Source organism: Hypomesus nipponensis, chromosome 22 (genome assembly GCF_054491055.1).
Source record: "Hypomesus nipponensis isolate SF chromosome 22, ASM5449105v1, whole genome shotgun sequence".
Taxonomy (NCBI): Eukaryota; Metazoa; Chordata; class Actinopteri; order Osmeriformes; family Osmeridae; genus Hypomesus; species Hypomesus nipponensis.
In genome coordinates, this window is record NC_140382.1 from 13,754,563 (window position 1) to 13,780,844 (window position 26,282).

General features: G+C 47.3%; 3 protein-coding genes and 1 long non-coding RNA gene across 9 annotated transcripts; 1 reads left to right on the forward strand and 3 right to left on the reverse strand.

Annotated features, from left to right (window-relative positions):
- Nucleotides 1–108: 108 nt before the first annotated feature.
- On the reverse strand, nt 109–1,794 carry timm10 (translocase of inner mitochondrial membrane 10 homolog (yeast)). The gene is made up of 2 exons (XM_084686319.1): nt 1,579–1,794; nt 109–1,128 (listed from the first exon to the last, which is right to left on the reverse strand). Exons 1-2 carry the CDS (start codon nt 1,647–1,649, stop codon nt 933–935), a joined length of 267 nt encoding a protein of 88 aa, XP_084542445.1. The 5' UTR covers nt 1,650–1,794; the 3' UTR covers nt 109–932.
- Nucleotides 1,618–3,017, forward strand: LOC146236735 (uncharacterized). Its single transcript, XR_014740870.1, has 2 exons — nt 1,618–1,747; nt 2,635–3,017. It is a non-coding gene; the product is annotated as an uncharacterized LOC146236735 (long non-coding RNA).
- Nucleotides 1,999–8,953, reverse strand: LOC146236736 (uncharacterized). The gene is made up of 8 exons (XM_084686312.1): nt 8,724–8,953; nt 8,274–8,376; nt 7,764–7,930; nt 6,909–7,632; nt 6,598–6,794; nt 6,127–6,460; nt 3,052–5,919; nt 1,999–2,910 (listed from the first exon to the last, which is right to left on the reverse strand). The coding sequence occupies exons 2-8, from the start codon at nt 8,374–8,376 to the stop codon at nt 2,573–2,575; spliced, it is 4,731 nt and encodes a 1,576-aa protein (XP_084542438.1). The 5' UTR covers nt 8,724–8,953; the 3' UTR covers nt 1,999–2,572.
- A 91-nt stretch (nt 8,954–9,044) lies between these two features.
- ctnnd1 (catenin (cadherin-associated protein), delta 1) lies at nt 9,045–25,499 on the reverse strand. 6 transcript variants are annotated; one of them, XM_084686313.1, is made up of 22 exons: nt 25,388–25,469; nt 21,052–21,206; nt 19,467–19,538; nt 19,248–19,373; nt 18,815–19,107; nt 18,582–18,666; nt 18,296–18,480; nt 17,904–18,147; nt 17,426–17,648; nt 16,584–16,785; nt 15,988–16,105; nt 15,585–15,744; nt 14,776–14,793; nt 14,425–14,490; nt 13,921–14,048; nt 13,572–13,722; nt 13,258–13,453; nt 12,875–13,065; nt 12,530–12,583; nt 12,292–12,374; nt 11,828–11,882; nt 9,045–11,385 (listed from the first exon to the last, which is right to left on the reverse strand). In XM_084686313.1, exons 2-22 carry the CDS (start codon nt 21,199–21,201, stop codon nt 11,327–11,329), a joined length of 2,859 nt encoding a protein of 952 aa, XP_084542439.1. In that variant the 5' UTR covers nt 21,202–21,206; nt 25,388–25,469; the 3' UTR covers nt 9,045–11,326. The 6 variants fall into 6 exon arrangements, with proteins under 6 accessions (XP_084542439.1, XP_084542441.1, XP_084542443.1 ...); XM_084686315.1 differs by having other exon boundaries at nt 11,788–11,882; XM_084686317.1 differs by lacking the exon at nt 21,052–21,206 and having other exon boundaries at nt 25,388–25,499.
- Nucleotides 25,500–26,282: the final 783 nt, after the last annotated feature.

The following is a 26,282-nucleotide window of genomic DNA, read 5'->3' on the forward strand; positions in this document are numbered from 1 at the left end:
CAGAGTAGACTACTGCATCTGTTGCGTTTCTAGATACAATTTAGCACTATTACACGTGTTTAAACTAGTCTATCAAATCAAAATGTAAAGTAAGTAGAAATGATCAAGTGAAAGTGCAAGACTGACTCATGAGGCCAGAACAATGATTTATTGAAGGACGAGGACATAAATGTTAACAAAAACATCAGTAGAAGACAGAAAGCGTTGTAAAAAAGCATACCGTTTTAACAAAATGCTTATTAACAGCCAACAAAAAAAACGAACCAAAACATACTGTACTAAACATTGACATAGCAACAGTCCTCAATAGAACATTTACTATGATAAAGGGATGAATTCTTTCCAAAATCATTAAAAGCACTTAAATCATCTCTGGTCCACAAAACTTGATTTGACTTCTGGGTGAACTTTGCAGTCCAAATCTTTGAGAACCCAGACCTGGTTGGTTTCATGGTAGCAATAAAGGAAACTTTATTTACTTCTTGATGAAACCTTGTAATGGTCAGTGCCAAAAGAGCATGATCATTGGCCTTTAAAGAGTTAACTACGCATAGTGTCTCTTCAGTATAAATAGAAATTACTTGACTCACACCAGAAGTGCAACCAGTTTTTATAACAGACATAAATTAACTCATAGTACCCCCCCCCCCCCTCCCCAATGCATCTCAATTTCTCTCCTCCATAACACTTTGGACCCTACTCCCTTACTTTCAATGGACGGCCCCAATGACCCCACACCCCCTTACCCTCATCCCAACTCTCAGTGAAACCACACTTCTGCCAGGACAATCCCTGTCCCATCTCTCCTCATCTCTTCAAGCAGGTCGACTTCTACCCCACACTCCCCTCTTGCCTCCTTCTTCAAACCCCCTACCCCTTCTACTTTCCCTCGCTTTCTAATCCCATTCTCCTCCGTCTGTCTCTCCATGCCACTATCCGCTCCCGACAGCAGCCTTCCTCATCATCTCCTCATCCTGCACGGAGAGCTCGGTGAGTTTGCGGCCCAGCCTCTCGTGGAGGTCCAGGTACTTGGCCACGCAGCGGTCTAGGCACACCGCCTCGCCCTTGGCCAGCTCCGCCTCCTTGTAGTGGGGGGGCACGCACTTCCTGTGGCAAGCATTGGTCATCCTGGGAGAGGAGGAAGAAAAGGAGGCAGAAGGGATGGAGGGAGGATTGGATAAGGTAAGGGTCATCAATATGCACAAATTCTGGTAAGATCACAACAGTCGTGATCTACCAATGTTCATGAATGCTATTAAGGGAAAACACAACAACATGATAATGTAGCGTTAAATATATTGAGGATGTCTTTGAGGTGTACACTGTAAACATAGTAACGAACAAATAGAAACTTAATCACAACGTTTTTCTGGTTACCCATGTCCCATAAGCGTTTAGGAACTGAAGCTTGTTGTTCAATATTTTACCTTACCAGTAAGAAGGATCAGATTTCAAAATTATTTAGCTTGTTTATTATCTAAAACACGAGGGAGACTGCGTCAAACATAATTAAATAACATGCAGAAAAAGCAAGCTAGGTCGAAAGCTAGCTACTGTTAACTTGATAGCCAGCATTACCTATTATACATATCGGCCATCATTTCTACTTCTAGCTCCGCCGCCAGTTGCTGTGCCTTCAGAGGGTCCATGTCTGATTCAAGACTGCTCCGGACCCGACGTTCACCAAGCTAAACCGTCCAAATGACCACAAACAGCGGCTAACCGGCACTGCTTCAGTGGCTCTTCGGTAACCTTCAGAATAGGAGGAAAATACACGTGTTCCCTCCGGTCAGCAATAGACAGCACTCACTTCCGGTGTCAATAAAGTTTAACATTTTGAATTAATGAATCTCTTGAGGAGATATCGATGTTACAAAACTAGATCGTAAATCAATTAATTTAGGTTAAAGTGGTACTTTGATCATGCAAATTATGTGGTTATTTTCGTTTGACGATTTTGTTCCCTAAAAAGATTTAATAATAAAACGTCAAAATATTAACTTGAATCAAAGTAATTCGAGGAAAACTGAGTTTAATAGTTACTTTAATGAAACAAAATAATATGTATATTTTAGGCTGCACGGGCAAGCTTACCATTAAACCATACACAACACCTTTAGAAGTAGTACATTATAAAGAACTTGTAGAACGTAAAACAAAAACAGCTATGGATAGTATCGGTAAAACATTAGTGAACCCAGTGTTGGATCAACCATGTAATGACCGAATATGTAACAGAAAGGTGGTTGGTAACAGGTCAATCCTTTTTTCCCGACATTTTGAATGATGCACATACAAACCAAATGAGCATAATTAACTAAATTCTTTCACTTTCTATTTTACAAAGCTTAAAGCAAAACTCACCACATTATGGGTCAACAATTCTAAAAGCTAGCGAGGCCTCACAAAAGTTATATTTGTACACCTTCATAGCACTAGTGTAGATTTGTGCAGGATTTGAATGATAAAGGCTAAAATCGAAATTTCACCCACCAGTTGTATGAGACTGGTAAAACTAGGGATACAATTTTGTTTTGGTAAAGTTAACAAAGGAAAATGTTTTAAGAAGAAGTTAGTCTGTCTGATACCCAATCACGTCAATCTCGTTTTCCTCCTCTTCTATCTCCTCCTCAGTGGTAAATTCCGGAACTGTAAGACCCTCCTCCCACGCTATTGCCTGTGCGCATGGAGAGTAAACCAGAATGTCAACCTCCACTTCCTCCTCCTGATCAGAACTTCCGGTTAAGCCTCGGGTGACCCTGCAAGAGTTCTTGGAAGATGGGTTCTCTTTACTTTGGGTCTGGCGGTCAGGCAGAGTCATTTTGTTTTTCTGAGACAAGATGTGACATCCCATAGTGGCCTTAAATTCTTCAGTATCCTCCTGTCTGGTGCTCTCTGAAGCTGCACAAGCTATAAAAGAATACAGGAGTACATGACAAACATATTTCCAGTCAAAAATGTGATGCATTCTTAAAAATGTCATATGCTATGTATTTAATAAAGGGTCTACATCCAAATGTTGAAACATAAAAAGCATGAATGCCAGTTTACCTGGTGAATTAAGCTGAGCTGACGGATGCTCCTTCTCCAAACTGACCTCGTCTACGCCCACGTCCATCTCTTCTTTTCCGCTCACCTCTTCAATAGCGGTGCAGATAGGCCTCAGTTGAATTCCGCCCACCACATCCAACTCATCACTGGAAATGTCCTCGTCCATACTGCCTTTCATCTCTTTTTCAATTACACGTCTGTCTTTGAGTCTTCTTTTTTCCTTTGAGTTTTTCTCTCTCTCTCTTCTAAAACCCACCTCTGGCTCTCCTCTCTTTGTCATTTTGGCCACCTCACCTAAGGTTGACAACGGTCTTGTTTTACTTTTGGGGTTAGTGTTCTCACCATATTCCTTGTTTTGTTTCTTTGGAACTAGCTTGGGATCGTCCATGATGGTTATTTCTACTGTTTCCATGTCCATCTCCAGTGGCAACACCATCATTCCTCTAAGGTTCTCCAGCACACCAGTCACAGCCTCTCTTTCTTCATGAAACTTCTTTTTTTTCTCTGATGTTGACGATGTCTTGTCTTCTGATTGCTTGCCTGATTTCGCTGGTCGGATGATCTCATTATGGTTTTCATCAGTTGTATTTATATTTGCAGTCTGTGAGCCATCAAGCGACAGGAAGGTCCCTTCGGTTGATTCCTTCCCGTTGCACTTTTCACTTAGTTTCACTAATTCTTCTTCTATAGTTCCAACATCGTTATCGGATTTGCTCGCTTGTTTCTTCTTCACTTCATCCGTCTTCCTGGTCTTTGGGTGCCGGTGCTTCAGGAGTTCTTGGAACTTCTTCAGAATAACTGTGGGAGGCCGTCTGACTGCGGTCATCTTGTCCTCTGCCGTCACCCCCACTTCCACCGGACTCCTACCCACTTTCTTTTTTTCGATTTGAGGTCCACCAAGTTCTGGACTGGAGATCTGCAGGTGCCCCATACAAGATTGGGATTCTGATCTTGGTTCAGTTCTGAAATCCTCCGTCACATCTACTGCTTCACTAGCAGGCTTCAGCAGGCTTGTCATCTGGCCGCAACCTGCAGGAGAGGACAGGGACTCTTCTGTTCTGTCCCCTGCTGAACTCATATCGTCTTCCTCTACTTCTACACTTTTCTTTCCATTCCAATACTTTCTCTTCGGTCTGACCCGCCTCTTCACCGATTGGTCTCTTGTTCTTCTATGCTCAACATCTTCTTGTTTGTGACCATTGATAATAGGACCGGGACAGGTTGGTTGGGGGACTTCCTGATCTCCCTGTCTAATCTTTCGAGGCCTTCCACGCTTTCGTTTGGGGACCATAATGTTACCAAGTCTCACTGGCTGAATCCCACTGGCAAGTCCTATTTGCTGCACGATTGAGGCTTTAGTTTCAGAGTCTGAATCGTCCTTTATTTGATGTTCTTGCAGGGAGTCTTGGCCATGTCCTAAAAAGGAACTCCTTGTTCTCCGGCGGGTGAGGCTAGTTCCACTTGCATCTAACTTCCTTGCCTGGGGTGCCTTTGCTGGGCCCTTCACAGGTGTTCTTAGCCTTTCTGGTGACCTTGAGTTCAGCATTGCATCTGATGCATATCCAGGACATGTCTTTGTAGGTCTGGTGTCCATGTTGTTTCCTTTTACTAGCATGTTGTTGCTGGACACACTAATAGAACAGACACTCATGTTTATTTGGCTCTGTGTTTTGTTGTTTTCCCCCTCACCACTCAGAAAGGTGGCATCACTCTCTTCTAATCTCCTCCTCTTACATCTAGGCTCTGTTAATTCTTGTGGTTCCCTCTTTGGATTTGGACCATCATGCACCCCGTTTCTTGTACTTTTTCCTGTCTCGTCTTTCAATTTCTCAGGCTTCAGTTGGACCCCTTTGGAAGTTTTGGCATTTCTTATCTTCTTTTTCCTTAAATTTCTTTCCTCCCTCTTGCTACCTGGTGTTGTGCTCCTAAACCAGTTCCCTGTATTGGTATGGTTGGAGCTGCTCAAACATGACAGACGTGAAAAGCATTTCTTCGACCTGCAGGGGTAATCTGGATCTTGTAGTGTGGTTGGGCAAATCTCAGAGCGGTGAACCATACATACAAGTGGGTACTGTAGTTCTCTTGGAAACTGGGAGAGCCAGGATGGCCATCTCAGTGATGGCTGAGGAGCTTTGTGGACATGAGGTGGCGTGGGGTGGTGAGAGGGGGACTGGTGGTTGATCACAGGAGAGGAGGGGGGTTCTGAGTCAATGGGAGACACACATCTTGGCAAACGTAGATCCTCCCAGGTGGGCATGGCTATGGTTTGGCAGGAATGGTTCTCGCTGCCTTGGGACATAGGTATAATGAACTCTGGGAAGCGTAGTTCTTTACGAGGGGTGGCCCCCTGGCATGCCAGATGATGGTGCTCATGACCACAGGCAGTTTCGGAATGGACAGCAATGGGGGGGAGCAAACCAGCTCTGGCCGGATTGTGTTGTGCCCAGTCCTGGTTGGTACTAGTTTGTCTTGGCGTGGTCTCCTCAACATTAGCGCTTGGACATTCCATGGACAGATTAAAAACATGCTCTCTGGCTGACTGTGAAAGCACATTCTGTACAGGACCACCTTGCCAGCGGCCTGCATCTCCCTCCCCTGTGTCTCTCCAAGATGCATGGCCCTGGGAAGCTGGGCACTGGTAGCAACTGGGCCTGGTGGGTGTAGGCTGGACTGACATATTTCTGCATTTGGCCTGGTTCTGGTTGCAGTGGTGGGGGTTGGTGTTTGGGTTTTGGTGGGGAGTGGAGGGGTGATGGGAGCAATGGCAGAAAGCAGTGAGCGGTTGGGGCTGGACATGAGGGTGGGGATCCGGGGGTGTAGGGTTGGTGCTGGTGGGGACAAAACTGGAGGAGGGTATTGAGTGGAAGGCTGAAAAGAGGGAGAGGGAAGGGAAAAGGACAAAGGTTGTAGAAGCTGTGAGTGAAAATGAGATGTCAACCTATGACAGCACAGAATGTGTGTGGGGTATAAATGATCAGTAAGGTATTGCACTGAACAGGAGACATAAAAAAAATGTGAGCATGGAAATTGGAAGAATCTGGAGTGTTGTTATAATCCCTGAGCTCATCAAGTTACCCATTTCTGTCGATGTGTCGTCCCCGCCTGTTCCGTTGCCATGGCAACATACGCTGGGCATGGCGCCAACCGAGCCTTGCATCCTGTGGGGCCCAGTACTGTTGTTCAGGTGCTCGCATGCCGGCTCTCTGTCCTGGTGAGAAGATTGGCGCTCGTAGTCCCTCTCCGTGACAATAGGGGGCAGTATGTTCAGCCCCATCATGATGTCCTCTAGTAACTTCTCTATCTGCTCGTCTGACTCCTCTACTGGGGCCATGAGCTGGGGGTCAGCAGGGTCATCGTTGGGGTCGTGGGCCTGGTAAGGTGGGACTGGTGTGGTGACATGGGCTGGATGCTTCATGAGGGATGTGAGTATGAGAGAGATTATGACAATACTCCTGAAGCATTTTAAAATCACATGAACTGCACAGGCTAATTAAACTGCATACATATGTAACTGTGAGCCAGCTGTATATTCATCTTGCCACCTACCTGTCGTTGAGGGGACCGTATCTTCTCCTGGAGGCTGACAACTTGCCACACCTGTCCTCTGGTCTTCCTCCTAAGCTTCACCTTAATGGAGATCCTGGTCTCCGTGGCCTCCATCTGCCTCACTCTGGACAAGCTCTTTCTCCCCTTCCTCCCCATCCTCTTTTCTTCCTCAGCAACCTCATTGTCACACACCACCCCTGTCATGGTCATCATCATCATCATCACAGATCGGCGATTACTTCATAAATACGATATACTCATGATCACATTCCCTTTCATGTCGACCTTTCTGTGTTAATGGGGTAACTCACCTTGGGTTTCAGACTCTCTCACTTCATTTTCTTCTATTCCTCCTGTGGTGGTAAGGCTGGGGTCCAGTCTTTCTGTGTCTCCCTTTTTCTCAATTGTGCTGCTCGGATACAACTCGTTTGTGATGTGTTCCTTAGCTGCTACATATTCTGGGTAGGGCCAGTCTCCTTGGGCCACAGGGGGGGCTGAGTCATCGTTTGGGGTAACTGGGCGCTTTGACGAGGAGGTGGGCTTTGAGATGTCGAAGGGAGAATAGGCCTCTGGTTCGAGGTATAGACCAGGGTTTCTTGAGGGCGTGGGCCTTCCGAAGCCAACAGTTGATTGGTCAGCAGGTATGGAAGGACAAGGGACCAGGTGTTGAGGCAGAGAGATGTTCTGGGGACTCAAAACGGGGGGCCCATCATCACAGAATGAGTTTGAAGATGGGGTCTTATGAGAGGGGATAGGAAGCCCAGCGAGGGTCAGAGTGTCAGAGTTGACAGTCTGAGTCCCTGTGTCCACACCACTCCTCTCTTCCACCAGAGCGTCTCCATCCGTAACCCTCTCCGTCGTCTGCACCTCAACGTCTCGCACCCCTCTCTCTCCAACCTCCGTCTGCATGGCTGAGTCTCTGAACTGCCTTTGCCACTCCTCTCCTTCTGTCCCCCTTTCCTTCCACCCCTCCACTAGGCGAACTAAACCTAGATGGCGAGCCGCAGCCATCACCTCATCCAGCTCCCTCTCTCCCTAGTCAGATAAGCGGGCATATGAACACAACCAAAATCTATAATGGAGATATATTGAACTGCACTCTCTGACACAGAAAATAGTACATTAAAAAAAGTATAATATATCTATAAAATGTATAGAATTCCGACCTCTCCTTTTAGATGTCCTGAGTAAAGGAGGCTCACGAGCTTGAGCAGGGTCTGGGCTCTGACTGTCGGGAGATGGACAACCTGTGGGGATGGTGAGGTAGACAGGGGCTGAGACCAACCGGATCTCAGGGCTGCCAGGATGCAACCATGGGCTGGGACTGTGACTCCTGCAGTGAGACAGAGAGAAAGAAACACAGAGAGGGAAGAAAAATAGAGATTTGGTACAAAGGGACAGGCAAGGCTTTTCAGAGAACTGTAATTCAGATTCCAACTGCCAACTCCCTCTCTTATCCATCCTGCTTCTATTCCCATTGAAAACCATTCAATTGTCAGAGTGCTTTTCTCTCTCCACCTGATTATATATTGCACCTTCCCAAGACAGCAACACTCCACTTTCTGCTTGGCACCCTAATTTTACCCAACAGATAAAGTCCCCCCTGCCCCCTCTTCCTTCTCAACCTGCAACCTGTTATTCACCCTCTCCCTTCTTTCCCACCCTCCCCTCTTTACCGTCTGTCTGCAACATGGTGTCACAGAAGAGGCCTCGATGCTGCTGTCTCTGCAGCTCTCCTAGGAGTCTCTGCTCGTAGTCTGGCAGACGATAACGCCACATCTTCACAACAAAGGGGCAAAGAAAGATAGTTCATACTTTGCGGAAGTTAATGTAAACGTTATGGATGCCCTCACGTACATGGTAATTACACAAATTGGTCAGTAAAATAATTTTAATCATGTGGCTAATGATTTACAAATTACGTAAAACAATCACTTAAAGGACAATAAATGTGGTAGTTTTGCTAAAAGTGTAACCCTATTGTGTTTGGGCAAGTATAGAGCAGTGCATCACTCAAGTGCATGCGATGGATTGGTTTCCTTGCAAGCACGCTCGCTTTTAGCTAACTTTAGCTAGCTACTGATTAAGACAGCGAGGTTGCAAACAGGTATTGCACACAAGCTTACCTTTTCTCGTTTTCGAGAGTCGAGTTTTTGTGTTATATTTTTCCTTTGTAAACATTCAATTTATGCAATACAAAACAAGTTTCAAAAGGAAGACAAAGTTGATATATTTTCTTAATGATATACAACGTGGGTCAGTTCCCATACGGACGTTTGTTGGTTGATCCGCTTGCACCTGATTCGGAATGGCTTTTTACCAAACATGCTGATCTACACAAGTTCACTTATGTTGTAGGAGCAAAAACCATTGACAGCGTAGATCTCGAAGAAAGGTCAAAGGGTCAGCCAGTTCTTGTTTTTCTTTACCACACACAAACACGCGAGTGGGAAAAAAACATTTTTTGTTTATTAAAAACAGTATTGCTAGTTACATATTTAATTTATGATAACTTTGTGCAATTTTAAGAGCCAAGGCAAGTAGATAAAGGTTTACTCCTGAATCAGCTTTTCAATTAGTGTTCCAACAAATCGCCAACATAGCATGACAGTATGAGTTTTGTTTTTGCTAGTTTTGTGTTTAATTAAAATATATAAACTGTAAATGTTCTCAATCAAAAAATAAAACTGATTGCATATGCGTTCATCCAAAATACCCCACACAATTAAACCCAAAATAAAATATAAAAAAGAATACATAAAACCATAAAAATTAACAAATATTCTCGTGTTATATAGTTAAATGTGCTTTTTATTTGTATTTCTTTACTTTATCTAAATAACTAGAATCAATCTGATTTTTGCCCCTGTAGTCAGATTTCCCCTCCATAGATTGAGACAAACGTGCCAATCTTAACCCCTTGTCTGTCTGTCCCCGTTTACCCCAACAATTCCAAAGTACACATTCTACATTGCGACAGATTTTGGAAACAGGAATTCTCTGAACATTCTAGAACCCTTACGGAAGGCAACTTGTTTTTACATTTCAACACATCATTGATGATCAATAGTGTTGGTCTGGCATGGTCTGGCAAAAATAAATCTAAATAAAAAGGGAGGAAAAAAACAAAAGCCACAAACATCACCCCTAGTGCTTTTTAATTATCCACTCAGTAAATATCTACATCTTGCTCAGCACATAGAATAGGGAACAAGCACTAAAGGAACATAAAAAAACAAGAAGGCGTACTGTGTTGTAGCTACTGGTTACAGAACACTGACAGGTTCCTTCAGAAGCCTGAATTCTACAGGCCTACAACAGGACTAGAAATAATCTTAGGACTACAAGGCCTTTGGGAAAACTCTACCCAGGAGTCTTAAAGAACAAAGAATAGTTTGGCTCTATTTATTGTCCCTAGTCTCTGACATTCATCCACCGATTAGACCACTCAACAAGCGAGGCACTCCAGTTAGCAACACAGACTTTTTGTTAGAGGCAGTCTCATATGTACACATTCATATTTATATATATGTAGAGAGAAAGATTGACAAAGTTCCAGATAGAAAAAAATGCATTCACTGAATCAACAACAATCAAAATCATGGTTTCTCTGAAAACTTCACAAGAATCAGAGATGGGGGCTTGTTAAGATGGGCACGTCTCCTTAAGAGCAGATATGATTCTGTATATGACAGAATATTTGTTTGAATGTTCTATCAGGTACAAAAAAATGAATTTGGCATTATAAATCAAATGTACGCACAATGACAATGAAAGTCAGTGGCCTTTGAGCCCATAAACCACATTGGCTCACTAACCAACAACATGTCATTGCATGTGTGACATCCCTTCCTCTGTGGGACTAAATAACAGCCCACTTTTGGAAAAAATGCACCCTATCCAATCTCACCCATCTCCTTCCCCCAAAAAACAAATCAGCAGTATTAATAAAAAGCAAGCCTAGTGCTTAAGTATGACATCTGCACAAGTTGGCGTAAAGCAAGATATCAGGAAACACTTTGTATAAAGTTTCAGCTTCAGTGGGGTCACATTTGGCACGCATACATCACTGTAGCAAATGCAGCAACGCACAGGAAATCCCAGAACAACATCAGAGGCCACACATATTAGATCAACAAACATTGGTTCAAAAAGCTTAGTGGTAATCATTAGTTCAGCTGTCACTGGAACAGCAGAAACCTATACTGGCATATCTTCATGGCCACTTCTGGAGAAGTGCACATACTCTGCTGCTCTGTAGAAAAAGTACAACTGCTCGTTTCCGATTCCAGTTCCCTCTGCTTAAAGACGCCACTTTCATGGTGTGATTCCAACCGGGTTCTAAGAGCCGAGGCCAATTGCAGGTTGCCGTATGTGTAGTGGGAGGAGTCTCTCTGAGGTTGCGACTGATGCGGGTAGTGTGGTGGGAGGAGGCGTGTGGGGTTGGGTAGCTGAGAGGGTCCTTAGTGTTTGTGGGCGGGCTTCCTTAGTGTTGGTAGTTAAAGCTTAGTGGTCAGGGAGTGTTCTCCTGCGGTAGTGTCTGACTGGTAGGGAGATGGATCACTGCTTTCTAGTGTTACATTGGTAACCAACGTCTGTCCATCAGATGAAAAAACAAACAAAGAACAAGGAATGTAGGAGGATGGGGGGGGGGGGGGGACACAGAGAGAAAGACGTGTGGAGTGGCGATGGTCCCAATTTGAGTGGTGAGTGTGGGGTCCATTAGGGTTCAGCAGCGGCAGTCGGTCGGAAGAGTCTCACTTCTGGTGATGCATACTATCAGTTTTTCTGTGAAGAATAGACAAAGCGATAGACCAGTTAGTTCAACCGATAACCGTTTGGCTGTGTGGCAGGCACAGATAGAAACTTGTCAGCATGAGCTAATAGGACACCTGCTACAACAAACTGTCATCCAACAGATTGATATAACGCCACAACTGAAGCCACACTTAAAAATAATGTCACAGCCGGCAAGACAATAATTGAGCCAAAATAAAGCTGACTGAGATAACACAATTACACACTTTACAACCAGCAGAGGGAGCCGACAGACATACTGGTCTGGGATCCACACAGCCAACCAAGCTCTTTTTCTGCATGTGTGTAGACACGCACGCACACACGCACACACGCGCACACCTCAGGCCATGCAGTAAGTGAGAGGTCACTAGGAGCGGTGGACACACATACCATGCGCTAACATGCAGTGGATGAGTGGGTGTGGCCTAACCGTCGTAAGAGTCAATGAGAGGCCGAGAGCCCCTCCTCTCCCCATACATCCCTCCCTGATAGAGACAAAAGGAGGACGAAGAGAGAACACCAGAGGTGGAGTTAAAGAGATCAAGAGGAGGTTGAACGAGTGAAAAGAAAGAGGCAGACAGATGTAGACAAACAGAGGGTTTGGGCAGAGAGAAAGTGAAAGACCAGAGAGAAGAAGAATCAGATAAGAAGAGGTGGAGAACGAACAAACAAGGAGAAACAGTGGGTTAATTAAGGGGAGAGGTTAAGAACAGGTTAACAATTATGAGTGTTATTGACAGTATCACAACCTAAGTCACTGGGTATACATGCAGCAACATGCCTTAACATGGTCAAGTTTTGTTACAGAAGAGAAGTCCTCACGTAGTAAGAGATTAACCCAGAGGGGAATTGATGTCACTGTATTTGTGTGTGTGTGTGTGCAGGAGACTCTACCTGTGCTCCGTCTTTGTCAGCAGGTTCGAGTGTGTCGTTCAGCGTGTTACTCCGCCCCCTCTGGTCCAGTGTAGAGTAGGCATCTGAAACCAAGGGCACTGGTCAGAGGTGTGTGTGTGTGTGTGTGTGTGTGTGTGTGGGGTCTTCAAGTGTCGTGCGGAATGAGTGACTGTGAGTGGAAATGTGTGTGCGGCAGTAACAGGGCAAGAGAGAAAGAAAGTAATGTGTTCTAACTAACCTGGTCCCATGTCGTTCAGTGGAATCATTTCTCTTTCTCTGTCACGCTTTTCTTCTGTGGACAGACACAAACAGACTGACTCAGCACTGAAATAAGATGCTCCACTTTCCTCAGGACGTGTTTCGGAAAGTCATCCGTGTCACTAAGGGATTGTCTGTGTGTGAGCTTGTGTGTACAGCATCGACTGACAAAAGACATGTCATTCATAACTCAAATTCTTTGATCTAAGGACGGTAGGTGTGTATTGGCGGTGTGAAACAGGCCGGGTTCTGTACCCTTGAGAGTCTGTAACAACATTCAAATAAAGCATTCTAGTGTGCGTGCGTGTGTGTGCGCACGCCTCACCCCTATCCAGCAGAGGCAGCGTGCTGCTCTCGTAGCCCCCGTTGGTGCGGCTGTTGCTGGGGGGGTTGAGGTTGACCAGGAAGTCCGTCTTCTTCCAGCCGTCCTTCTCCAGCATGCGCCTCAGCTCCTTGAAGCCCCACACCGTCTGCAGAAGCAGCCCCGCCCCTCGCACCTCCCGGTCCGAGCGGTTGCTATGGAGACGAGGGACACACGCACACACAGAGTAATGTTTCAGAATTGGGTTTCTAAGATGAGTCTCGCGTAGACAAGTACACAACAAACACATACCCTTGAGGATGAAAACCAGTGCCCAGAAGCCTGTCTCACGACAGTTCTCTCCCCGACACACACACACTCTCTCTCTCTCTCCCTCCCTCCCTCACCCGTCCTTGTTGATGAGCACCAGTCTCTCGATGCCCTGGGCGGCTATCAGGGTCTTGGCGGCCTCCACGCTGTTGCCTAGCACCTCATGGAGCGTGCTCAGTACGGACACCACCGTCTCTTCAGACAGGGCTCGGACAGGCTGACTCTGACCCCCACCGGGCAGGTTGGCCACTAGGTGGGGCACTGCATGCTTTCCTGTTACACACAAACACACAGGTAAGACTTGGTGTAATACACACAAAGACACACTCAAAACACCAACAGGTATGGTTAGGACCAAAATTCGAGGTCACACACACACACACGGGCTGACCTAGGAGGTCCTTGTTCCTGGCGTCGATGGCCAGGTTCCGGAGGGCTCCAGACATGGCCCGGACCACACGGTCGTTCCCGTGGGCCAGCAGCTCTGTGATCATGGGCATCCCCTTCTCCTGGCGCACCAGACCTCGGATGTACCGGCCATACTGGGGGAGGGATGGACAGACGGAGGGACGGAGGGAGGGAGAGACACATGACGTATTAGCACTGTGAGCACATGGTATGCGCATCCGTGTCAATACTGGATCTATGTACGTTTCGTGTTCCGCGAGTCTTTGAAGTCATGGTGCGGTGGCGGCGCTTGGTGCTGCGGTGGTGGCTCAGGGTGAGGGGGCGGGACTTACGCTCCAGCGTCCGGCACACAGGTTCTGCATGGCGCCGGCCGAGGCCTCCAGCACCGTGGGGTTCTTACTCTCCCTCAGCAGGGAGGTGTAGACACGCACCACCTCCGGCTGGAACAGGAGCTCGTAGCCTGGAGGAGGGGAGGAGAGAGGAGGGGGGAGGGGAGGAGGGGAGCAGGAGAGGTGGGAAGGAGGAGAGGAGGAGAGGTGGAGAAGTGGGGAGGAGGAGAGGAGGGAAGGAAGGAGAGGTGGGGAGGAGGAGAGGAGGGGAGGAGGAGAGGAGGGGAGGAGGAGAGGTGGGGAGCAGGAGAGGAGGAGAAGTGGGGAGGAGGAGAGGAGGGAAGGAAGGAGAGGTGGGGAGGAAGGAGGGGTGGACCACGAAAAAGACTAAATATGAATTCAGGGTTAAATGATTCGTGGCAAATCATAAGTCAGGTGAAGTACAGGAGATCTCTACAGAGGCATCTGACCTCAGCATAACCTCGGCAATTGGAAATGTTTCATTACCTTTGGCAGGTGCAGTCCTCTTTGGAATATCAATCATGTCCGCAGCCACATCCTCGTCTTTCTTCCCTATTGCCAAACAACAGAACACCGGAAACTTCAGGAAAACTCCAGGAATGTTCTACAACCCCTTTGTTCTAAAACCATTTGTTGTGTTCTGGATCCACCACTAGTGATACACTAACTACCATAACATTTCGTGAGTTTCTGATGATTGTGCCATATATTCAAACACACAAACGTGTACACACACACACGTATAACAAGGCATTAGTTGGGTTGCACAGGACAGGAGTTAGCATAGCTAGCACTACGGCAAGCAGCCCAAAGAACAAGTGATGGAGTAGAGCTTACCTTTGGAAAACCACTCATCTGTCCCAAAGCAAAACAGGAGAAAGCAGCGAGACAGGAGGAGAGGAGCGGAAGGAGCAGATAGAAGAGGGGATGTTGACATGACGGGGATCCAGAGAGAACATGTTTCAGTGAAAGGATAAGCAGTGTCCCAGCCACCCCAACATTACAGTTTCACCAGCCAAGGAGGGCATTTCAGCATCATTTACATCAATTCTCGATAAAAGGACCTTAGTGGCACCATAGCAGCTTATTAGCTAACGCACAAGAACTTGATTTACCATGTATAAAAAAAAATATTTTTGTATGTATTGAAACCCAACATCTCTCTCGCTCTCTCTCACACACACACATACAAACACAGAGACACAAGAGCATGTAGTCAGACATTCTTTAAATTCAGTATTTATAGAGGAATAGTGAACATTCCATAGGGTACACAGTCAGGTGGCTGAGCGGTTAGGGAATCGGGCTAGTAATCTGAAGGTTGATTCCCGGCCGAGCAAAATTACGTTGTGTCCTTGGGAAAGGCACTTCACCCTACTTGCCTCGGGGGGAATGTCCCTGTACTTACTGTAAGTTGCTCTGGATAATAGCGTCTGCTAAATGACCAAACGTAAATGTACACAGCTCTGTCCTTCTACACTTTAAAGGTCTGCTTGCCCGTCTACCTGGTCTGCTGCTTGTTTATTGTAACAGGCAGCAGTAGATACTAACATCAGGCAACAGAGTCAACAATGACATCATCCCCTACTGCCTTCCACTGAGCAAACACAGTTCACGTACATTAAGACACACACACACAATCGCACCTTTGCCCTTTCGGGAGCTGAAACAGCCTGCCTTCTGCGTGGAGCTGGGGGCGGGGCCCTGGTTGAGGGGCGGGGCCTCCTGGTAGCGCTCGCAGCCCGGCACCTCTCGATGCACCTGATAGGACAAGTTCCTCAGCAGACACACGCTGTTCTCTATCAACTGGAGGGAGCCAGGGATGGAGGGATGGGAAGATGGAAAGATGAGGAAGGATAGAGGGGAGTGGTGAGTTTGGATAAGGGAGAGAGAATTAAGTGGGGGGGGGAAAGGAGGACAAGGGGGGAAATGGAGAGAAAAAAAAGGGAGGGATATAGAGATGGCATGAGGAATAACAGGATTAAGAAACAAAAGATTTAAGCAACATTGTATGTGTGCGTGTGTGTTTGTTTGTGAATGCCCCAGTACCTTGTTGTCAACATCTTTAAGGTCAATCTGTGATTGGACAATGTACATGAGCGAGTCGACCAATCCTGTGCACTCTCTAAGCTTCCTCCTGGCCTCACTGCGCTCAGAGCTCACGTTTCTGGGAGATAGAGAGAGAAAGATTACGAGTTAGAGAGGTGTGCGAGTCGAGGGGGTGTGGGGTGGGAAAGGGGGGGGGGGCAGAATATTAGGAGAATAAAAGAACTCTGCGACTACAAAAGGATTCCTGCACACAACCAAGACAATAAACCTCAACACCACACTGCCAAAGTCTAGGTTAATCCTGTGGTGAGCAAGAGAGATGGTAAAGAGAGAGAAAGAGAGAAGGAAAGAAAGAGAGAGACAGAGAGAGAGGCTGAAAGGGTAGATCATGTTACTGCCCCCGTCTTTGTGCTAGTCTTGGCGGCCGCAGACACGCCCTGCTCTACACCCCCCCCCCCCCGACGAGAACAACAAAGCTTCACTTCCTTTCACGGTCACTCATTGAAAGAAGAATGGTTATATAAAAAGCTGCCTAGCCACACACCACTACTTTCCAACCCCCCTCCCCCCCTCCCTCCCTCCCTCCCATTGGTTACCGGAGGCAGCCGGCCGTGTTGGTGAGCGCCGTCTCCCATTCCAAGTGGCGGGGCTTGCAGTTCTCCTCGCCGCCCCCTCCGCCGCCCCCGCCCCGCTCCCAGCCAGAGTGGGGCACCATCACCTCGTCGGAGAGGGCGTGCAGGGCGTGGTCCACGATCTCCATCTTCACAGAGTCGTGGGACGACAGGTTCCACAGGGTGCCTGGTTTGGGATGGGGGAGCCTCCATCATCGTCCTCATCATCCCGGTATACACATGCTTGTCTACCACCGCGACCATAGTAATCATCTTCAACATTGTATCTACATGCATTCAAAAGCGCCTCTGTCAGGCCAAATAGTGTCCTACCTGACGTCACAATGCTGTTCAGAAGCAAGGACGCGTCCGTCGCTATGCCGACCTTAAATTCCTGAGATATCTACGCGTGCTAGCAGGAAACTGTCATGGTTGCTATACTGGTTACTAGGTAGGAAGTGTTGTATTTAGGCTTATTTAAACCAGTTTATTCTACTCTACTATTTAAAGTTTTCACTCGTTCGATAGCTGGTGCTAGCTAGCTAGCTGTTTTTGTCAAAAACATTACTTATTTCGCATCAATTTTAACAAACCGGGAAGGCAACACGTATAGTATTCTAACTGCGCGCGTTGCTGTCTCGGGAATGTCGAACGAGTGAAAACTTTAAATAGTAGAGTAGAATAAACTGGTTTAAATAAGCGTAAATACAACACTTCCTACCTAATAACCAGTATAGTAACCATGACAGTTTCCTGCTAGCACGCATATGACTAAATGTAAATGATCAACACATCATGCTGATGATGGTGGTGGTGGTGGTCCTCACCTGTGATGGTGTCGGTGAGGTCCTGGTCCCTGGTCTTCCTCAGCAGGCGGACCAGGGCGGGGATGCCGTCGCAGTTCTTGATGGCGATCTTGTTGTCGTGGTCGCGTCCGTACGAGATGTTCTTGAGCGCACCGCAGGCCGCGTGGTGCACCTCCTTCTTGGGGATGTCCAGCATGGAGACCAGGGCGGGGATGCCCTTCATACGCCGCACGTCCGACTTCACCTGGACGAGGAAGGGGGATAAGAGAGAGAGAGGGGGAGAGAGGGAGAGTATGAGAAAGAGGGATTACGAGAGTGTAGGAGACTGAGTTAGTGAGTTGAGAGAGAGTGCCAGTACGAGTGTTGATAGTTTATCAGTCAGACCCAGATCAAGTTAGTTCAAGTGTAGAATTCACGTCCGTCCGATGCTGGTTTGTGTGTGTGTGTGTGTGTGTGTGAGTGAGTGAGTGAGTGAGAGAGAGAGAAACAGAGAGAGTACCTTGTCGTTCTTGTAGGTGAGGTGCTGCAGGTACGCGGCGGCGTTGCTCCTCACGGGGTCCAGCCTGTAGTTGAGCATGGCGATCACCTCCGGCAGCTCGGGCTGCCTCCAGGAAGGGGGCGGGCCCTTCCGCAGGGTGCTGTCCAATGAGGCCATGCTCCCCCTCTCACCCTGCGCCAGTGGGGCTCCGCCCCCCCAGTAGTACATGTCCCCTGCTCCCCCGTCCAGGGTGCCCTCGTAACTCCTAGAATGAGGAGGGGGGGGGTCAAACAGTGCACGCACACACACCCTGTGTCTGTCTGTGTATGTCTGTGTATGTCTGTGTATGTCTGTCTCTCTCTGTCTCTCTCTGTCTCTCTCTGTCTCTCTCTGTCTCTCTCTGTCTCTCTCACCCTGTCCTGCGTGGCGGGCCGTGGGTGAAGTGGGCATTGCGCGGCACAGTGCCGTAGTGGATGGGCGGCCCCATGCCGTAGTCGGGCTCGTCGTATCCCAGGCTCCTCTGGTCGTCCTCCAGGCCGTAGGGCTCCGGGACAAAGCGCTGCAGGCCCGACAACTCCAGAGCACTGCCCATACGCACCTGGGAGGGACGGAACGGGTTAACACACACACTCCAACACTGATGAACCTCCAATGCATGATCCTACTCATCTACAGTCAGAGCATACACACACCACCCACCTGTGGCTGAGCAGCATAGTGGTCCAGGTGGTTCCGGCTGTGGGAGCGGTAGCCTGGGTCCAGGGTGTGGTAGCCATCGACTGGCCTGGGAGGAGGAGACACACACACACAATCTCTTCATCACCACCACATCCAGCCACGCGGAAGCTTCTCAGTTTGACTCCCAGCCCCAGTGCCACAGTCATGACGTATGAACAGGCTTCCCAACAGCTACCCTTCAGCCAGGCCCATACCTGTATCTATCGTCCATGCGCCCCCCCCGGCTCAGGCTGGCGTAGGTCTCCGAGGGGGGGCCCGCCCGGTAGTCCTCGTACCCCCCGGGGGGGCCGTAGTGGTAGTTGCGGGGCACTGTGGAGGTGGGGTAGTCCATGGGCACCGCCTGGCGGTAGACACGCTCCATGGGGGTGGTGTAGCCCCCCATGCCCGTCACCGACCCTCCGCCGCCCCCCATGCCGTCCAGGGAGAGTGTGTCCGACACGGAGGGGATGACGTGTCTGGTGGTGGTGGTCTTGACTGTTTTCTTCACCTGGAATGGAGAGGTGGAGGAGCAGGGAGAAGGGATGAGGTGGTGTTGTGCAGCTATTGGTTGAGCTGTGCGTATTGTTGCAGTGTGTGCGTGCTTGTGTGTGTGTGGTGTGTGTGTGTGTGCACGTGCGTGCGTGTTACCGTCGTCTCTGTGCGCCGTGTGGTTCCATCTTCGCCGGTTTCCACGGAGACAATGGGTGGAGCCTCTTGAGGTTCATCCTCTACGGTGAACGTCTCCTCGACGACGTGACCCGCCTCCATCATGTACTACACACACACACACACACACACACAAAGTAAAAAAAACAGCACACACACACACTTTCTCCCACTCATAAAGTAAACACAAATAATACTTACATGTGACCCGTTGATGTATGCCTCGCTCAGAGTGAGCCTCTCTATGTCCGCATCACAAGACAAGCGCCCGTTCTGGAAGAAGGGGGGGAAGTTTAACGACCCCACACACACACACGGCATCGAGGGTGTGTCTGTGAGCGTTGAGCGGTGAGTGCCGACCCAGCGGCCAGTGACCAAGTATTTCAGGAATTAAAAACATTAAAAAAGCACAGGATTCCCACGGCATTGCATCAGATCCTGAGACACACAGACACACACTCGCTCACTGGGGATGGATTTGGTGAAGCACACAAACATTCACCCCGAGGTTCCTTTGCCACAAAACCAAAACACTGACAGAGCACAGTGGCATGCAAATCGTCCAAGCAAAAGGTGAACAGATGACAGGACGCACAACAATGGGTGAGCTGGTGTGCCACCCAGCACATGCAGAAATGTGACTCTTTTTCCCAAGAAAGGGAGATAGGCAGAGCAAGAGGCATGTCCAGAATGGGCATGTGAGAACCTGTCAGCAAGTCCTCTCTGCTCTGGGAGAGTTTGGCATGTAGAGGCCTGAGAGCTGAGTAAACAACATGGAGATAACCGCACATTCCAAACCTGCCTGCTCAGTCACACAGCCCGCAACTGACAGGTACCAACCTCAACCCTGGACGCTTATCAGAGCTGGGGATTACCTGGAAGGGACTGTATCGTGTATCTGGGTGTCCTTCCCAGAAAGACACAGAGAGCGAGATACAGAGAGAGAGATACAGACAGAGAGAAACCGAGAGAAAAACACAGAGAGAGAGAGAGAGAGAAACAAAGCGAGAGAGAAACAAAGAGAGAAACCGAGAGAGAACCACAGAGAGAGAGAAACAGATAGAGAGAAACAGAGAGAGTGAAAAAGATAGAGAGAGAGAAACAGAGAGAGAGAGCGAGTAAGCTAGAGAGAGAGGAAGATCCCAAGTGTCTTTTTATGGAGGGTTGGGAGGAGGGCAACGCACGGTCCTCCTCACGCATGCTTAATGTAAGGAGCCATAAGTGCTTGACTGGACATGAGAGTGTGTGTGTGTTTGTGGCTTTGAATGACCTTGCAGGATGTGGAAGTGCATGTGTATGTGTCAATGCATCTGATATACAGTCAGGATGAGTCAGATAGTCTAGCCTTCAACAGCCTAGACTGGCCAAAAACAACAGTTTTCATTAACGTAGTAGTAGTGTTTCTATGTGTAAAATTAATGAATAATCAGGAGAAGAAAAAAACGACAACAACAAAAAGGCGTACTTTTGTGGACTGCTGCCACAGGACTATTGGTGGCAAATGACAGAGACAACTTTCCATGCATAATATAAACAAACAATAATGACAGAAAGCCAACAGGAAGCCATGTCGGCATCACAACAAGACGTCTGTGCTCACAGAGACAAGATGGCGGGTTAGGGGGGGCTGCTGGAGACACTGAGCCCAACGACTGACAGCAGCAGAGCTTGAGGATGGAGCATGGAGGGCTGTTATTCAGAACGGGCATGGATGGATGGATGGATGGATGGTTGGATGGAGGGTTGCCGGCATCGTACCCGTGGGGGGGTGGGGCTGGGGCGTTACCTGTAGGGTGGGGAGGGGCCGGGGCAGGGTACCGGAGGCGGTCCCGCTGCACCGTCGCTCCTCCTCCAGGGCCCGACTCAGCATCTCAAACTGCCTCTCCTGCTCCCGCACCGAGGCCAGCAGGGAGGCCGCGCTCGCACACTGCTCCATACACACTGACAGAGAGAGAGAGAGGTTAACCCAGCACCAGACAGAGAGAGAGAGACAGACAGACAGACAGACAGACAGAACAGGGTCACACACGGTCATCCATTTCAGCTCGGCAAGAGAGAAGCGAGGGCATCATGAAAGCACAGGGTTGAGGAACGTGGAAGGATGAGGAAGGGAGGGCGAGAGGAAAGATGAGAGAGGCGCACATCGGAAGATGTCGGGTCGGAGCGAGGGGAGACAGGAGAGTAATAGAAGAGTGGGCGATCCGCGAGCAGAAAGAGAGAGAGCCTTTCACTCTCTCCCTGGGCTCGAGAGCAGACAGGCAGGTAGGCAAGAGGGAAAGAATATAAATAGAGAGTGTGAGGAGGAGAGAGAATAACACCTTCACAGACACGGGCACTGTGTGAGGCTTGTTAGCACCTCAGCACTCAGCTCTGAAGTGAAAGAAGAAGTACACGTGAAAAAACGTGTGACGGCCCACGAAAGAGTGTGTTAGCGAGCAGGGAGTAACACGGGTGAGAGAGCCCGGGTTTCTGAAGTTCAGTTTGGGAGGCAACAGTGTTCCTGCATACGACGAGCTCTTGAACAAAGCTCCATCCAAAAAAACATCCGTAATCGAAATACGCAAAATTGGATTCAGACAGAGCCAGGCACCGAAACACATCCAAAATCATTTACATTTGTCCCACACACACACACACACACACACACTCCTGGCTGGAAGCCAAACCTCTCAGACACTACTGTACACACAGGAGAATATTCCCCCGGCAGCTGTCTGCCGTGATATGCAGGAACAATGAGACATGTGTACAAGGTCTGTGTGCATGTGTATGTGTGTGTAAGAGAGAGAAAGACAGGGCTAAATACAAGGTGTAGAGAGAGTGGGTGACGTGGATTTTATCCTTGAGAACTCAAACAGGGCAGCAAGTTTCGGTGAACTGACCCGCTCTCCCACCTTTCTGCTTTCTCGACACACACACACACACACACACACACACACACACACACACACACACACACACACACACACACACACACACGGAGGACCTCTGCCACACATTCCAGTTGGAGCTCTGGCATGTCACATCCTGTCTCAGCTGTTGGAAGTTCTCTTGGTGAGGGAATCCTTCATTCTTTGAATCCTCAAGTCCTCCTTCACTCCCTTCTTTTCCAACTTTGCCCAATTTTGGGAGTGACGAGCGGGAATCCATCTTAACTATATTATACAGGGAATAAGTTGCATTCAAGTGTGAACAGCACTGTGCTGTTGCATTCCTTAAAGAGCCACATTGATTTATTGCTCACTCCAAAAACATTACTGACACACACAAGCCAACTTTATTGGTGTAGATCTGCTAAGGTGTGTCCTGTAACTCGACTTGGCAATGAAGACGGTCCCTATGTCGTGTCGCTTGTCAGTTAATGCTTCCTCCACCTCAGTTCCACCAACATGCAGAAGACAAACTACACTGACAGGAAGTAACCATGATATTTCCACATGGTAAACCATGACAGAGAAGATTAACAAATATATCCTTATCATACGTTTAAAAATCCAATCCATTTATCCAATTTTATTTACTTCAGGAACTTCATTTGTCAGACTCCAGGCATCTGAACGACAGCTGAAGCCTTACGCAGTAATCACATCAGTTTAAAAGACATCCTCTCACTCAAATTCATGAACATACACAACTAAAAGCAAAAGCGAGGCTGGCAAAGCTGCTGTTGTAGCCTGGACCCGGCTTTACTGACTCAGCCATATTTGAATGGAGAGTGAGAATGTGTGTGAGTGTGCACACGTATGTGGGTGTGTGTTACCCTGGGCTCAGTTCAGCAGCTTCTCTCAGTGCCACCTGCGGACTTTGGACTGTGGAAACACGCCCTGAGTGTAACGGACATACGAGGCAGAGAACTGGTGACCACTGGTATGTCACTGCATGTGCCTTGGTTGGAGCCATAAGACCCATAGCCATCCAAGCTTCAGTACAAAGCCACAGAAAGTTTCTCTAATCCCTTGGTAGAGACAGGAAGAAACATGCTCAGACAGCATAATAATAAAAAATAAAAAAAACATCTACAATGTTGTGCTGAAGCAGTCAATTATTCACTCTTTTCACATAGAAAGAATAATATCGTCATTGATCTTTTAAGTCAAAGAGGATGAGTGTACATAAGAGGCAAAAAAACATGGGACACAATTAGTCCACGCTTGGTCAGATAATTGGCCAGGAAGTGAAGTGAATGGAACTTTAAAACAGTCAGACTGTTCAAATATAAACACACACACACACACAGACCGCAGGTGTCGTAGTAGTTAGGGAGAAGGGGAGGGGCAGATACAACACCCCACTTCCGTGTAGGCCTATGTCTGGGACTGGGACACACCCTAGAGTTTTGAAAGCCCTTCATTACCAGGCTTCAAAAATGATACCCCTGGCAAGAGAAATGAGAAAAAGGGCTGTGTTGCACAACTATCCCAGTCGCTGTGACAGAAAACAGAGCTAAGGCCTGGACATCATTTTACTAATTTGATATAGCATTTTTTGGGACAAACATACAGTTTACAAGGTCTTGAGATAAGGGGGACTTGTCCAAACTCGCCCCCCCCCCCCCTCCTTTTCCTGATTTCAGTAGGTTAATGCCATTCCAAGGCAGTCTGGAAATGGAAGAAAAAAAAACAAGATTGAAACCTAAGCTAACCCATATGCACCGACAGATCATCAAGGTCGCAGTAACAGAGCTTGTGTCAGTGACCGAAGAAATCAGTGCTGCGGTAATAGGGGGAAATGGGAATCAGCATCTAGAAGAGAGAATGCTGTAGCTTATCTACACCGAAAGCTTGAATAATGAACCACGCCTGTTATCCTACCCCACAGAGTCACAAGAGACCCACGGAACAGGTTTCAGGCTTCATCTAAACACCTTTCTTTTGATAGAAAGTCAATGACAGCCATGACATCAAAGAGTGTGTAATGACCACAACTAAGATCATTATCGATAGTGGAGCATATTAAGCACAGAACAAAACCGCATTCAATAGCTGACTATTATTTTAATTACCACAATTTCAACTGGCAAAGCCTTGCAAATAATTCAACATTTAAAAGGCGCGGTAAGGTCATTGACCAGACAACAACTAAGCTGTTTAATGCAATTCAATAGCCTACAGGTAAGACTACCAAATGCATAAATACAAGGCCACCGTTAGCTTGATGTATTTCTTTGCTTCCGCATCGAAGAGTCGGTTAAATGACTCATAGGCTCATAAAAAGAAAATCATATATTTTTTAAACTGGACCTCGGACTCGAAACGACCAGACTAAAGCGGACTGCCATTCAAGCAGAGTTACTATTATGACCTACCGACCGAATGCCAAACCTCTGTAAACTGTAAAACTTTTCCTGCCCATTTCACGTTAGCTAGAATAGCTACTGGTCTGCACTTATCAAACCAGACATCACATTCCAGACTATTAGATGTACACGATATATCTAGCAGTCTGCAGCAGACAACTCTGGTTCTGAAACATGGAACGTCACATGTATCCTCAAAATTCCAAATATGTCCACAAAGTAGCTAGCTCGCTAACTTTGAGTAATATCAATACTAGCCAATTACACATTCAATATTAGACAACAACCCGAAATAAAATTACAGATGCCGCTCCCTTAGCATAATGAGGTTATAAAAAACGACTCAACAAGGTACTAATATGTTAGCTAGCTAGCCACTAGCCAACATAGCTGGCTATATTCATTCCAGCAAATAAATTGAGCCTCCATTAGGTTGGGCTAGCTTGGTGGCAAGCAAACAACACCTGTCAAGCTAAGTTCTTTAGTTTTCACATATTATAATTCATCCTCAAAATGTGTATCTAAAATTACCAATTCTGGAATCCAGATACTGTATTTTCAAGAAGGTCCACACAGCCAAACGAGAGCAGATTGAGCTCCTCTGTATGGCCTAACGAATGAGATTCAAACTACTGCGGTCGCGTTAGCAAGTAGCACAAGTGTTCATACAATTCCGATCCTGGGCGTCTATGAATGCCCGACTCCGATTTGTAGGTTTGTAAACCGATCAACAAATGCTTTACATTTGCTTTAATCAACTTAACGCGAGTAATCCAAAGTTTGTTGCGAAAACCAAACTACACATTTTCAACTATTGGAAACCTACCTATGATAGTAATCTCACTCCCCTGGTTTACTCCTCTTTCCTCTTGTTTCCTTCCTTCTCTGCTTCCTTGCCTTTCCAAGCTTTCCGCTGGAGAAGGGAGAGTTCATTACCGTAAGTAGCCTACGTTTAGCGCAATACAACTTGTTTCTGATGTGCCTTGGTTAGAATATGAACGCATTCAAATATTTATAATGGCAAAACTGAGGTTACTGGTTTCTGAGGTCGACAATTCTATCTGCATTGCGTGATATTACCTTGAATTTAAAAAATCAATTAAAATCGAATGGTCCTAAAACAATATATATCAACACGTTTTTATCAACAGTAGTCTAACAGCTAGCTGCCACCTAGCGGGTACATAAGTGACAACAGAGAACTGTCAATGTCCAGAGACACTACGCGTGGTAGGCTACTCAAATTACTCATTTCAATTATTACAGACACGGCCAAACACAGCTAGCGCACGCTGGAAGAATGTAATTGCGATACGGCATCATCCATTACTAAGGAATTGGAACAATTGTCTGGATTTAAATATAAAAACAAATGTCTTAATTCATTTAAAATACATGTTCAGAAATGTTATGTTTATTCTAACAGAAAATCGTTTCGCTTATCTCCCCCAATCCTCAAGGTGTTTCGGCTACCTGTGTGTTTGTGTGTGGCCAACCAGAAAGAATGAGCCTACCGCTTTGAACGGTTGGCCTAGAGAGGGGAAAAAACTCCTTCACAATGACAGACAAGACGAGAGATAGAGAGAGCGAGAAACCTGACTGACATACCTCTGACACAATGAAGATGAAGGGTGTGATGGTTGACTTTTTTTGTTTCTTGTCCATAGTTTCTGAATATGATTCTGATATCTCTCCTGTCAATTGGCAACAGCTACCAATTG